A 12,957-nucleotide genomic window follows, 5' to 3' on the forward strand; every position below is an offset into this window, starting at 1 on the left:
ATTTTCCATTCCCCCTGCTCCCCACATCCCTGTACCAAATCAGGGTCGATAGTTAAGTCTCCAGTGAATCAATCTTAGTAAAAACTAATAATCCATATGCATCAGTGCTTTAATCCGTTCATGGGGTTGTTTATCCAGAAGGAGACAAAATCAGAATCGTTGTTAGTGAGATAGTCAAGAGAAGTTCTTGCTTTAAATTCACCCTGTTTTGACCATTTCCCCTAGGTACCTTCTTGAACATTTAATCAAAGTAAATCCTAAGCCGTCTCTCTTGATGGAGTACCTTTTCTTGGAGAGAAAGAGCATAGACAGGCAAGAAGTATCTGTGAAGCAACTCTTGAGTTAGTTGGGTGGCAGAAGTGGTACATGTTATCTTCATGAAGTTAGCTTAAATAAATTAGAATACAGGAAAAATATTATTTTTTCTCATGTACATGTACTGCAAACGACATGCTTCATTCTATTCTGCTTCCCTAAAGCAAAGGACGTTTCTTCTTTTTAACTGTTTGGAATTTCAATGGCTGGATCACACTAAGTCGGTGTTTTTAAAAATGTGTATTGTTGACCACCAGTATAAGAATCACTTATTCTTATATTCTTTAAAAATGTGGAATCCTATGTTGCATAACTTTTCGGGTCTGTATATCTGGGGTACTGTGTTTGGTAATCTGAATTTAGAAAATCATTTCAACATGCTGATTATACACTTGAAATGTTGGAAAACGTTACCATAGCTGGGGTGGGTGTGGGAGGGATGAGAGAAGAGCAGATAAAGAATCTTCAATATCCTTTCCTCCCTAAGGCTGTCACAATGAGTGAAAGAGCAAACAGTATCTTCTCTTCTCCAGCTCTGCCCTGGAGAGATGGGGTCTGGCCGCTAGAAAGAGGAGCTGTCCCCAAACAGTATCTAACTAGTGTCTTCCTCAGATGCTTCTGCAAGAAGTGTGACTTTGTGCTTAATTTGGTCCTTGTCAACCAAACATTAACTACAAGGGAAATGGCTGTTTTCAGAATTACGTAATATACGTGTCACACATCATCCAGTCAGTGCTGTCTTAATGGTCCTTTGATGATAGGCCATTTTACCACAAGATAGAGTTCACTAAAAATGTTCTGTTAAAGTTTTAATTATACTTGAGAGAGATGATGGCCTTCTTTTAGACACATTTGAGACTATATATACGCTCATACAGGGATGAGTATATTTGACTGAACAACATTTGGCTCCATATGCTTTATTGTTAACTAGGTAGGTAGAAGTTATAAATTATATGCCTTACTGTTTCCCATTGTATAGAATCATGGATATACTTTTTCTGTATTATAAATTCTAACGTTATGTTACAAATATAGTGGTTTCAATATAAAGTGATATTTTAAATCTCATTTTCTGAAAATTTTATATACATTCAACATTTTCAGTCCTGGGAGTTATCTGCCGTTTTTGCTTACAACCAACTAGTGACTGCTGAGATCTTATAGGTGCTTTTTATTTGATATAATATCACTGCGTATAAATCTGTAAAACCAACAGGAATGGAAATAATGACAAATATCCAAGGAAGTTGTGAGATTTAAATACTGTAATATTGTGATTTATAAGAAATATATATTTGGTCATTCAGATGATCAAAATATATTTCTTATATATATATTTGGTCTTTGTCCAAGGTTTCTGGCTCACAACTCCTAAAGCCTTTGGAACTTCCTGAATAAGAGCAATAAGGTGTCTTTTATTATGTTAATGAGGTGATTTTGGAAAGCTCTTAGGTAACCTAAGGATGGGGGGCTTGTTGCCAAGAGATCCAACGCATGATTAGAGTGTCTGAACTTTCAGTCGCTCTCCCTCATCTCCTGGGAGGGCAGAGGTACTGGAGATTGAGTTCAATTGCCAATGGCCAATGACTGTTTAATCAGTCATGGCTATGAAATGAAGCCTCCATAAAAACCCAAAGGACAAGATTCAGAGAGCTTTCTGATTGGTGAACCTGTGGAGATTTGGGGAGGGTGGCGTGCTTGGAGAGGGCATGGAAGCTCAGCACCCTTTCCCCATACCTTGCCTTGCATCTCTTCAATCTGGCTGTTCCTGAGTTGTATCATTTTATTTCATTGATTTATTTTTGGGGGAGTGCTGCTTTGAGACTTAGTTGCGGCAAGCGGGATCTTTCATTGTGACACATGGGCTTCTCTCTAGTTGTGGTGTGCTCGTTTTTTTTCTCTTCTCTAGCTGTGACACGCAGGCTCCAGGGCATGTGGGCTCTGTAGTTTGCGGCACGCAGGCTCTCTAGTTGAGGCGCGTGGGCTCAGCAGTTGTGGCGTGCGGGCTTAGTTGCACAACAGCATGTGGGAATCTTAGTTCCCCGACCAGGGATCGAACCTGTGTCCCCTGCATTACAAGGTGGATTCTTCACCACGGGACCACCAAGGAAGTCCCCCGTGAGTTGTATCATTTTATAATAAATGAATAATCTAGTGAGTAAAGAGTTTTCCTGTTCTGTGAGCTGCTCCAGCAAATTCCTCAAGTCCAGGACAGGGTCTTGGGAACCTCTGATGTATAGCTTGTTGGTCAGAAGTGGAGGTAACAATCTGGACTTTCAACTGGCATCTGAAGTGGGGAGGGAGGGCAGTCCTGTAGGACTGAACCCTTAACCTGTACAATCCGACACTATCTCCAGGCACATACTGTCAGAACTGAGTTGAACTGTAGGACACAATTGGGATCTGCACACTTTTAAGTACATATTCTAAGATGTGTTTAAAAACTCTTTACAGGTGGATGCTAGAAGCAGATAATTTAGTTAATTAAAAATTCTATTTAACATAAGTAAAATATTTCAGGCTAGAGATCTTTTTTGAATTCTAATCTATTATTTTATCTATTTTTATAGGAGAGTTATGAATTTCACAAGAAGTCAAACACAGTGATGCCATTTGCTATGTTTTATTTTGCTATTAGCTTGTTAAACATAACATGCAAATAATCAAAAAGAAACATACATATGACTTAGGGTGAAAAATAATTCTAGAAAAGAAAAGTTTCATTAGGTAAATATATATTCCTAACACTAAAAATATTGCTTTAATTGTATGTGGTTTCATGAATTTTGTCTAATTTGCAAGATCATTTGTCTCAAAATTTACCATTTATTTTTCAGCTAAACAAATTTGAACATTGAGATAATTTGCTTCAAGACAGTAAACATCCATAGGCATGTAATCCATGCTTTTTGGCACATTAAGTTAAGGTTTAGAAATTATAAAACTTGGCTGACTTCCACGAAACCAGTAGAAAGCTTTTCACATCATTTGACAGGAGATAGGAAAAAAACCACTAAATTTACAAATAAAGCATTCATTTTATTGTCTATGTGTGTGTGTGTGTGTGTCTGTATTTGTGATGAAACAGGCCTGCCTTTCATCTTTTCTTTTAAAAAAGTAGTAAAATGTTTACAAAACATTTTCCCTCAGAATTTGAAATTTATGGAAGCAATAAACAGCAACAAAAAATGAATACTAGAAAAACTGACACACAAATAAACATAACGATAAACTGCTGTTCCAGGATATATCTCAGTATAATTGGAATTAGTAGATATCAGTTAACGGTGATCTCATTTGCTACACGTAGACATTCATACATATCCGGTGGCAGACTGGTTTGGGTGATGCGATTGCCATCCAAGCGCAAATGTTTGATCTTGGAGTAGGATAATGGTCCCAGGATCTTACAGAAGCTCTTTACTTCAAACTCTGGAAAATTAAAGAATGAAACACTTCAATCGTTTTTTTTTTTTTTTCTTTTTAGTACATGGGATTGAAACCATCATCTTTAAAAACTTTCAAATCTATAATAATATCCAATAAAACTTTTTCCCACTTATTTGATGTATCTTTGAATTTGGAACTACTAAAGGAATATTTCAGACTACCAAATAGCCCAGCAATATAGTAAAGAATACTTACGGTAGGTCAGAAGATTTAATGAAATGTTTCAAGGAAGAGAACTTATTTAAGTTCTTGATTTAGAAATACTTGCTTATAGAAGGACACTCAGTGAATGTGCCATATTGTCTAAGCTTTAGTTTGAAATATTAAGTCTAGCCTGAGGAAACCTAAAATTGGTGCTGTTACATGAGCAATCTCACCAGTGTAAGTATTCTGGGTTTTTGCCTCTTAAAATAAAAGGGGTTAAATAAATGAACTCTAAACAGTTTTCCAACAACCGCACTTCATGACAAAGATTCAAAACTCCAAAGCAAAAACCAAATCATGGAATGTCCACCATCTCAGCTCATGCCCTTTTCTTCTGTGGTCAAAAAGCTGCCACAAATGAACAACTGATTTAATTTTTAATGGACACTAAGAAGGTTACTGGATAGCATGGTCTGTGTATGTATATAGAAACTGCCTATGGTTGCCCAAGTGTATTTCAGATTAACCTTATCTGGTCCTGTATCATGTTATTTTCTTTCATTCTTCAACTCTAGCTAACAAAGATTTCAGTGGAAGCCCAAACACACTGCAGTCCTTTCCTCTAAGATGTTGTCTTAAATAACTCATCTGTCAAATTCCAGGGTTCTTGGTTATGGTATCTACCTCTGAAGTATGGAACAATGGAAAAAACATGGGTTTAGGTCTATATTAGTTTTTTACCTCTGTCATTTACCATCTGAGACATTTATCAGATCTTCTTTTTAGATATATCTATCACACTGTGTGGCATGAAGATTACATTAATTAAGGTATGTAAAGCACTTCACACAGTGCTAGCACATACTTTGTACTAAATAATTATTGGCGTCCTTTTAATTTTTTCTGTTTTCTAAATTGCTTTACACTAGGAAGATCTGTGACTAGCTTAACGCTTAAAGTTGCAAGTTTGAAATATGACAAATTGTTTTTGGCTGGGTATTTCCTAATATTGGAAAAACCTTAAGGGACTCTTATTACCTTAAGAGAAGGTGGGCAGTTGGTATGCATAATTATTATGCGGCAAGATAAACTAAGTTGAAGACACACATGCAAAGTCACACGGCAAGAATTCCTGAAATATGTAAACCTAAGTGTCAAGGATAAGGAAGGGAGAAAGGTAACTACTCACTTTCAAATGACTATATGAGCTGGGCATTGGGATTTCAGTCTCAGCTAGGCACGGAGCAGCTGCTGGCATTTCTCGCAGAGTCCATCTGTCCCATCTCCTACATTGGCTCTTCCCTTTTCACTCATACAATGAAAAATGTTTTTTCCACCTTCAAATGCCCCTGCATCTATATCTCTCCCCTTTCTTGTCTCAGAGTAGGAGGTAGTCTTGCTTCTGCAGCTAACCTCCACCCACAAAATCTAATGGATTTCTTCAGCCCTCAAACATCTTACATCCCATTAGCATTTTGGCCTGTCTGAGTATCCTTCCTCCTGACCACAAATGTTTATAATGTGGGACCATATATTGCCACATAGTGAATTTTGCCCTGGAAACAGCTGTAAGGGTTTAGCTCTGATAGCTTGACTGTGTATTATATGACAAACAAACTTTGCAGACACAAGAAAGAACACATGGCATTGCAGAGTTGGCAATCATGGACTCCTTCATGAGAACACCCCAGCCCTACTAGGAGTTACATGGAACTCTTGCAGAATTACAGAACTACTATTGCAGAATTATATTAATAAGGCACACTGAAATTTTTTTTTCAGATGAGTGCCAATATCCTTACCCAGTATGACAAGGGAACCAACTTTTATAATATAAAGATGTTCAATTTCAATAGATTATTTTAAAATTTCAATAGATTATTATAAAATCATTTACTATGTGAATCAGTGTTTCCCACCTGAGTTTTCATTTTAAAAACTTCATCTGTGGATTATAGGTTTTTTTCTTCTTCCAACTTCCATTAAAGAATAAGGTAGGGATTGGTGAATGTCAGTTTCCCATATGAATCTTTATAGCTTAAATTGAAAAATGTCCCAGGAGACCAGAAGAGTACATAAGCAGCTCAAGTGGAATAGGTCAAACTCCCACCCAGTAGATAAATGAAAAATAAACTCTGGAAGTAAGAGAAAGGAAGAAGAAACTGTGGGAAAATCAAATGAGGTGAAGGGTTGTGTGTAAGAAAAGGGGCTTTGTAATTCTAGTAAAAAATATTCCAAACCCTTATCATATTCCTCCTTAAACTTTCTCACAGTCCTCATAAGAACACCATGAAGACCATACACACCAACCATAACAGTGATAACAGAGATAGATGATGGTCATGATAGCGGAGTAATATGTTGAGTCCCAAGTAAAAATGTCAGAGGAGACCATGAGTGTACACGGGCTGCTCTGGGGACCAGCAGAGGCTCTGTAAAAGCCTCTGCTGGTTGTGGACTTGTTGATTTCTCCCTCAGCTACATCTTGTCAAGAAATAAATGTAGACACAAATCGAAGTCATGAAGGAGGCAAATAATAAACAGATAAAAATCAAGAGATAACACAGCAGGATTAATTAGCCCAGAGTATTACATTTGAAGAAATGACTGCTTAAATTCTATGACCTGAATGGTTTCTTATCTGGACACTCCAAAGCAAAGCCAGATATTGGATAAATAACTAAGCTAGAATTCTATATTCTAGAGAAATATTTTGTTGGCATTTTCATTTTTTTTAACTGGAGCCAGATGCAGTACTTGTGTCACACAACTTAGGCATTTAAAACCTTGAGGAAACATCAATCAATCATAGGCACAGCTTTCTACTTACTTTCAAGTTCATTGACCTCCAGGTAATAGTTTTCAAGGTTTTCACTGACAGTCGGTATGTTTTTAAGTTTATTATAGGAGAGGTCCAGCTCCAGCAAGGATGATACATTAAAAGAATTTCCAGGTATTCCACTATCAGCCAGTTCATTATGAGACAAACGCAGATACTGCAATCCACTAAAACGCTTGAAATACTCATCAGGGATGTTGCTGATCTTATTGTTGTCTAAGTAGAGAGTTAGAAGAGATACTGGGAGACCAGAAGGCAATTTGGTCATCTGATTGGAGCTCAAGTCAAGGTATTCAAGTGACTTAAGACCTTTAAAAGCAGCTGAAACAGCATCCTCTTTCAGCTGATTGTGTTGAAGGTGGACAAATGTCAGGTTAACCAGTCCATCAAAGGAGCCAAGCTTCGAGATCTTGTTGTTAGTGAGCTGCAGGTCCACCAGAGATTTGGGAAGTGGGCCCACAGATTCTGTCAGATTGTTGTAATTTATATGCAGCTTCTTCAGTTGCTTCAGTTTAGAGAAAACTTTTCCTTTTATCTTGGAATTTTCTAGAAGGTTATGATCTAGAATGAGCCACTGCAGATCAGTTACATTTTCAAAGGCCTTATCATCAATATGGTCAATCTGGTTATTCCTAAGGTAAAGGTACTTGATTCCAACAGGCACCATTGGCACACTTTTCAATTTCAGCTCATCGCAGTACATGGCCGTTGGGTAGCTTTCAGGGCAGTTACATTCTGGTGCACAGTTTGGTGATGATCTCCCATAAATCGATAGGGGGAAATCATAATCCTCATAGTAGTAGCTGCTGCTGGCACAGCCAATTAATGCCAAGAGGAGAGGAAACATACCTAGATTCATTTTGGCAAATGCTTTGAATCCTAAATAAAGTGGAAACATGTATTATTATAAAATAGTATCCTTTCAGGAAAAGTATACTAAGAAGAAAGAAAATGCATTAGCAAATGTGAATTTTATTACTTTATAGTGCTTTTTTTTTTTTTTTTTAACTGCACTAATGATGCCTTGTTAATTTGCATTTGAGGAGTAAGTTAAGGATATATGTTTACAATGGATGGGGAAGTGAACAGATTCCAGGGCAGATTGCATTCACATGCGCCCCCTTCTGGGCGAGCCAGGCCTAACTATCCCAGTCAACCTCTCTAGGTCCTTCCTTAATTAAATATCTTCCTGCAAGAGGTTTCTGGGAGGTGCCCATTAACCACCATGTTAGAACACTGCTTCAGAATACCTTCAAAACCAGAAGAAATGAAAACATTTCTTGAGAAGACAATTGTAAATTGTACCCTCTACCCCACCATTCAACATCATTGAAATGTCTCATTAAGTAGATCCTTACTGAAAACGTGGGCAATCTGTGATGTTGTCTGGAGGGAAGCTGGTCTTCTGTGTGTGTGGAGGGGGCGTGGTGGCAGTCGTGGCATGTTCCTTTAAAAATGTCTTTATGGTTGTTGATTCTGAGGAAGGTGAACAGAAGTCTTGGTGGGGGTGTGTGCATATTATTTCACCTTTTGTTTAACATTCTATGCTTTTAAGCACATTACAAAACTGTGTTTGAAAATTAATATTTAGTATATTAGGTTTAGTAAAATTAATGCTTATTCATCAAGGAAATGTCACAAACTCTAAACATTTTTTAAACCTAGAAAGAGGTCTAACTGGTAGAGAATGATATTCTTTTCAAAGATTTGAATGAATGTTTTTCTTTCAATCACTCACAATTTGCCTACGTTCTTCATGTCAAAATTTAAGAAGGCAGGGTTTGCTTATCTGGATTTTAGTGCTTTCACTGAATGGAAGTGGGAGAGATGTGGAACTGAGGAAAGTCTGTATTAAACAGTGGCATTAAGAGCCATGTAGGAAAGGATAAATTTGAGAATATAAATTAAAAACAATTTGTAACAGTGATCTTCTTATATGAACCTTTTTCTAAGGAGAGGTTCAAAGAAGTACATTTCAATCGCTTGGGGAAGCACTGGGTCAGCAATTTAGGTAAAGGCAAATAGGATATAACAGTTGGGCTTTTGTAGAATGAGGAGTTATAGCTGAGCAATTGGTAACTCTGGGAGGGAAATTGTTAATGTGAAGCAGTATCCACATTCCAATGGATACCATAAAATAAAATCTCTTCCTGTGAGAAACATGGTACAAGCTTTTGGATCTAGGTAGTTTGGGATAAGCAGGATTTTCTACTATCAGGAATTTTAAACATCTATGCTTTGCTTTAACTTGGAATTATAAAGCACTTTATTTTAGCAGATGAAACACTCAAAAACGTTGTTAGAGTCACTTTTATAACGGAAATAATGTAGCCAGATTCTTTGTAAATTATTCTCTAAGATTATGATGGAGTCATTTAATTTAGTTGACAGGACTTGGCCATGAGATCTATTACATAGTGCTAATGTAATTATAGGATTCTTTACGAGTTACAATTATGTTAATGTTGTAAAGATTTTTCTTACTTCATTAATAAGCTTCCACCTTAGTTTAATTCAGTATACACTAAACTAGACATGGGAACTATAGTGCAAATAGTAATGGAAAATGCTTCCATATTTTTTGGCAAAGTCAAAACAAGGGCTCTGAATTCAAAGAGAATCTGTAACCGTATAATGACTCCACTATGAAGCAAAACCACGCTTTACTGTCCCCCAGTTTTTTCAAATACCTGTGGCTATGAAGAAAATGCTTTTTTTTCAAAAAGTAAATCATATTTACCAGAATTTCTTTAAAACATGTTCCTGTTTCTTAAGACATACATCCACAATCCAAATCTTTAAAATTAACAAAATAGAAATAAATAATCCTTTAGCTCACATTTTATAACAGCATAAAATGTTTATGGCAAATTATGACAAATTATAGCAACATACTTGTGGCAAAATATTTTGATGACTGATTGAAATGGCCCTTCTTTGCTCCAAAATTAGGTTCTAACAATACTAACATATTTAACTAATTAGCATGAAATAGCAAACATTTTAAATGCCATACTTTTTCACTGTGTCTAATTTTCTCATTCCAACCTTGAAACTTTTTATAACTTCCTTAGCTAAGTAAGGCATTATAGACTGTATAAAATGTATCTCAAATCCATAAATCATGGAAAGTATATTAAGTAAAATGTGAAAGTAAATGCTCAAAACTGTGGATTTGCTGTTGAATAGCAATTGGCAAAGTTGCCCTGGAATTTTTTCTGTTCCTGTTACAATAAACACCGTCCCAAACAGTCAGCATCCCCAGTGCTATAGTTAAAACAGCACTTACCTTACTGTCTCGACACTGCTTTCGTTAATTCTTAAAGCAGATGCTCTGCTTGGTGGACAAGAATCCACCAATATATGCTGTAAACTCTGTCAGGACGGAACTGGCTGCCAGATTCTTAGTGATACAAGAGCTGAGTGGGGGAAACCCAGCCCAGTCACGCCAGTCTCTGAATGGAGTTATGTCATTGTGGGGATCTTGTGGTGTGGCATGCAAACATTCTGCTCTCTAACGAGGTGCAGGTGGACTTGGTGAGCAAGGACAGCCCAGCTCACTCCCTATGGAATAAGAGAGAGATACATGCTGAACCAGCCCCAATACCATAGCTTTTAATCCCAAATTGAGTACTGCTGCAAATGAGGCATCTCCAGTGATAACATTTCTCTTACAAAGCCCTTTACTTCTATAGCTGTGACAACAATTAAATGTAATTCTCTCAGCTAACTATCATGTTCATCTAAAGGTCTCATAAATCAACAGAGTAAACCATTTCAGGAAAATGCAAATGAGCAGACTCAGAAGAATTGAATCATTTTTGCTCATTACTCGTGAAATCTATACTGATTTACTTGGACTCAATTTTTAGCCAAGGGGGAAGCTTACATTAGTTTCTAAAATATTTAAATGCTTCATTTGTACTCTGATACAAGTGATAAGCAACAACATTTCCAGTTTACTTATGTTAAACAGACTTGTTTTATGCTCTTCAGGTCTGGAATCAATCAGTAATATTCTGCCTGTTTCTTATTTTGTGGATTTAATTTAGGAATTCATCCAAAACCTTACTTGGGGAGAGTATTCCATGGCTTATTGCCAAAAAACATACAAGAACATGAAAGAAATAAATGTGTACTAAAAATATCACAAAGTAATTATTTTTCACTCTATCTTTGCATGCTAGCAATATTTTTTCAAAACTAAAAATTATGCTAAGTTGTAATCTCCTAAAGGCCTGGTTTGGTATATCTTTCCTTATCATTTCCTGATGCATGCTTCTAGAAAATGAGAGATCTACTCAATATCTTGTCTATTTCATTTTGTGATTGTATCAGCTTTATTTATATGATTTTTTCCCTCCAAAATTTTCATTTCCTCATGTTCATAAGAACTCTTAGAATCAGATACTTTAAGTTGCCACATTGTAAGATTTTTCCCTTTTAAAATAACTTAAATATGTCACTTTTTAGCTATGAGACCTGTTGAAAGTTATTTAATCTCTGTGGCCACTGATGCATTTGCCCGAAAAATTAAATTAGTGTAAATGTCTCATTTTTGTCAGAGAACTGTTAAAAAAACAAAAGATAATCTTATTGAAAGTAATTCATAGAATGGTAAGGCGATTCATAGCATAACATTTTAAGAAAATTTTAGAAAGCCCTCAGTTTTACAATAGAGGACATGAATAAATTTAGAAGAAATCAAGAAGAGAAAGACAAATAGACCAATCACATATAATGAGTGGCTCATTGTAAGAGACAGCTAAAACAATTCTAAGCATTAACCTTGTGTGTCAAATTCTATAATCTGAGATTTTGTGTGTAAAGTTCCAGCTATATATTCCAAGGATTTTTCTTTATGAGCAATAAATGTGTTGTGGTATCTGTAACAAAGTTTAAATGCATTAAGTTGGATTTACCTCATTGTGAAACTGATATTGTCCACATATAACTTTTTCTATAAAATTAGTTCTGTGAGACCAATAATTGGATAACGTTGCACATTTTAAAGCATATTGCTTGGGCCCACTAGAAAGAAATGAAATTAATATTTATGGTGTATCTACTTTATTCTATGCTTTATTCTCAGAATTTTCACATATTTCACATATTTCAAATTCACATATTTCATGCTATAAAATCCATATAAGTATTATTTTCACATTTTCAAAGAAGTAAAAATGGAGACTCAGAAAGTCTAAATAATTTGCTAAAAGTCACCTAACAACTAAATGGAAGAACAAAGTCATGAGCATCTTCACCCACTGGGAAGAGGGTGGACAGGATGGAGCTGAGACAAGGTAGTTAATCAGTTTAAAATATTTTCTAGGCAATATTATTAGCAGTTTAGAAAAGGCTTAAATATAAACCAGCCAATAGTTTTCAAATGGCAAAAAAGTTAGCTAAGCATCATTTCTTTCTTTGTATACCACATCTCACATTCCCACACATGCCCATGTGCACAGGTTAGAACTTCTGGGTGAGGTTGGAGCTTTCCATCCTGGTGAATGGAAATCAGATCCTTTGTGGTAATGGATGTTGGAGATTTCATCAGAATCTATGTTAAAATGATTAAGTTGCCCCCTCAGCCCATCAGCTGGATTCCCACTGTTACTTGAGACCAGCAAGGATGATGAGGAACATTATGACTGTTTCACCTACCTGGTTCTGAATCCAACCTTGGACTTCTCAAAGCCCCCAGGCTCACTGCAACTTGACTGTTCCCTCTGTCATAAGCATTCTGAAAAGTAGGAAAGAAAAGTAGTAGTCAGAAAGTAGTAAACAGCCCAGACTTTGTGGAAAGATAGATATAGATTAGAAACTTTCTCAAGCAACCTATCAGGGGTGAAAATGAAAAAAAGTATGTAATTTTGATAGCTTTAGTGTCTTCGTCTTTAAAATGGCTGTGAAGATTTCTGTAGGAAAACATATGAGCATCAAAGGACACATGTATAAAGCCATTGATGTAGGACTTGGCTTAAAATAAGTGATTAATACATTTAAATGCATAATATTTTATAGCTATTATTAGTTATTATTCATAGAGTCATAGAACCACAGAATTGGGATGAATCTCAGAGATCATCTAATGATGGGTTCTATGAAACCAGTTCCACAAGTACTGCTGCTGGTCTTTTTTTCTCATATGTAGAGCTAAAGATAATGTGGTAAGAGTACTCCATCCAAATGACCTGCAATATTGT

General features: G+C 36.1%; 1 protein-coding gene across 1 annotated transcript; it reads right to left on the reverse strand.

Annotated features, from left to right (window-relative positions):
* Positions 1-2,925: 2,925 nt before the first annotated feature.
* LUM (lumican) lies at positions 2,926-10,113 on the reverse strand. The gene is made up of 3 exons (XM_082850267.1): positions 10,041-10,113; positions 6,743-7,630; positions 2,926-3,750 (listed from the first exon to the last, which is right to left on the reverse strand). Exons 2-3 carry the CDS (start codon positions 7,608-7,610, stop codon positions 3,596-3,598), a joined length of 1,023 nt encoding a protein of 340 aa, XP_082706393.1. The 5' UTR covers positions 7,611-7,630; positions 10,041-10,113; the 3' UTR covers positions 2,926-3,595.
* Positions 10,114-12,957: the final 2,844 nt, after the last annotated feature.

This window comes from Leucopleurus acutus (genome assembly GCF_964270905.1).
Source record: "Leucopleurus acutus genome assembly, chromosome: 11".
Lineage (NCBI taxonomy): Eukaryota > Metazoa > Chordata > Mammalia > Artiodactyla > Delphinidae > Leucopleurus > Leucopleurus acutus.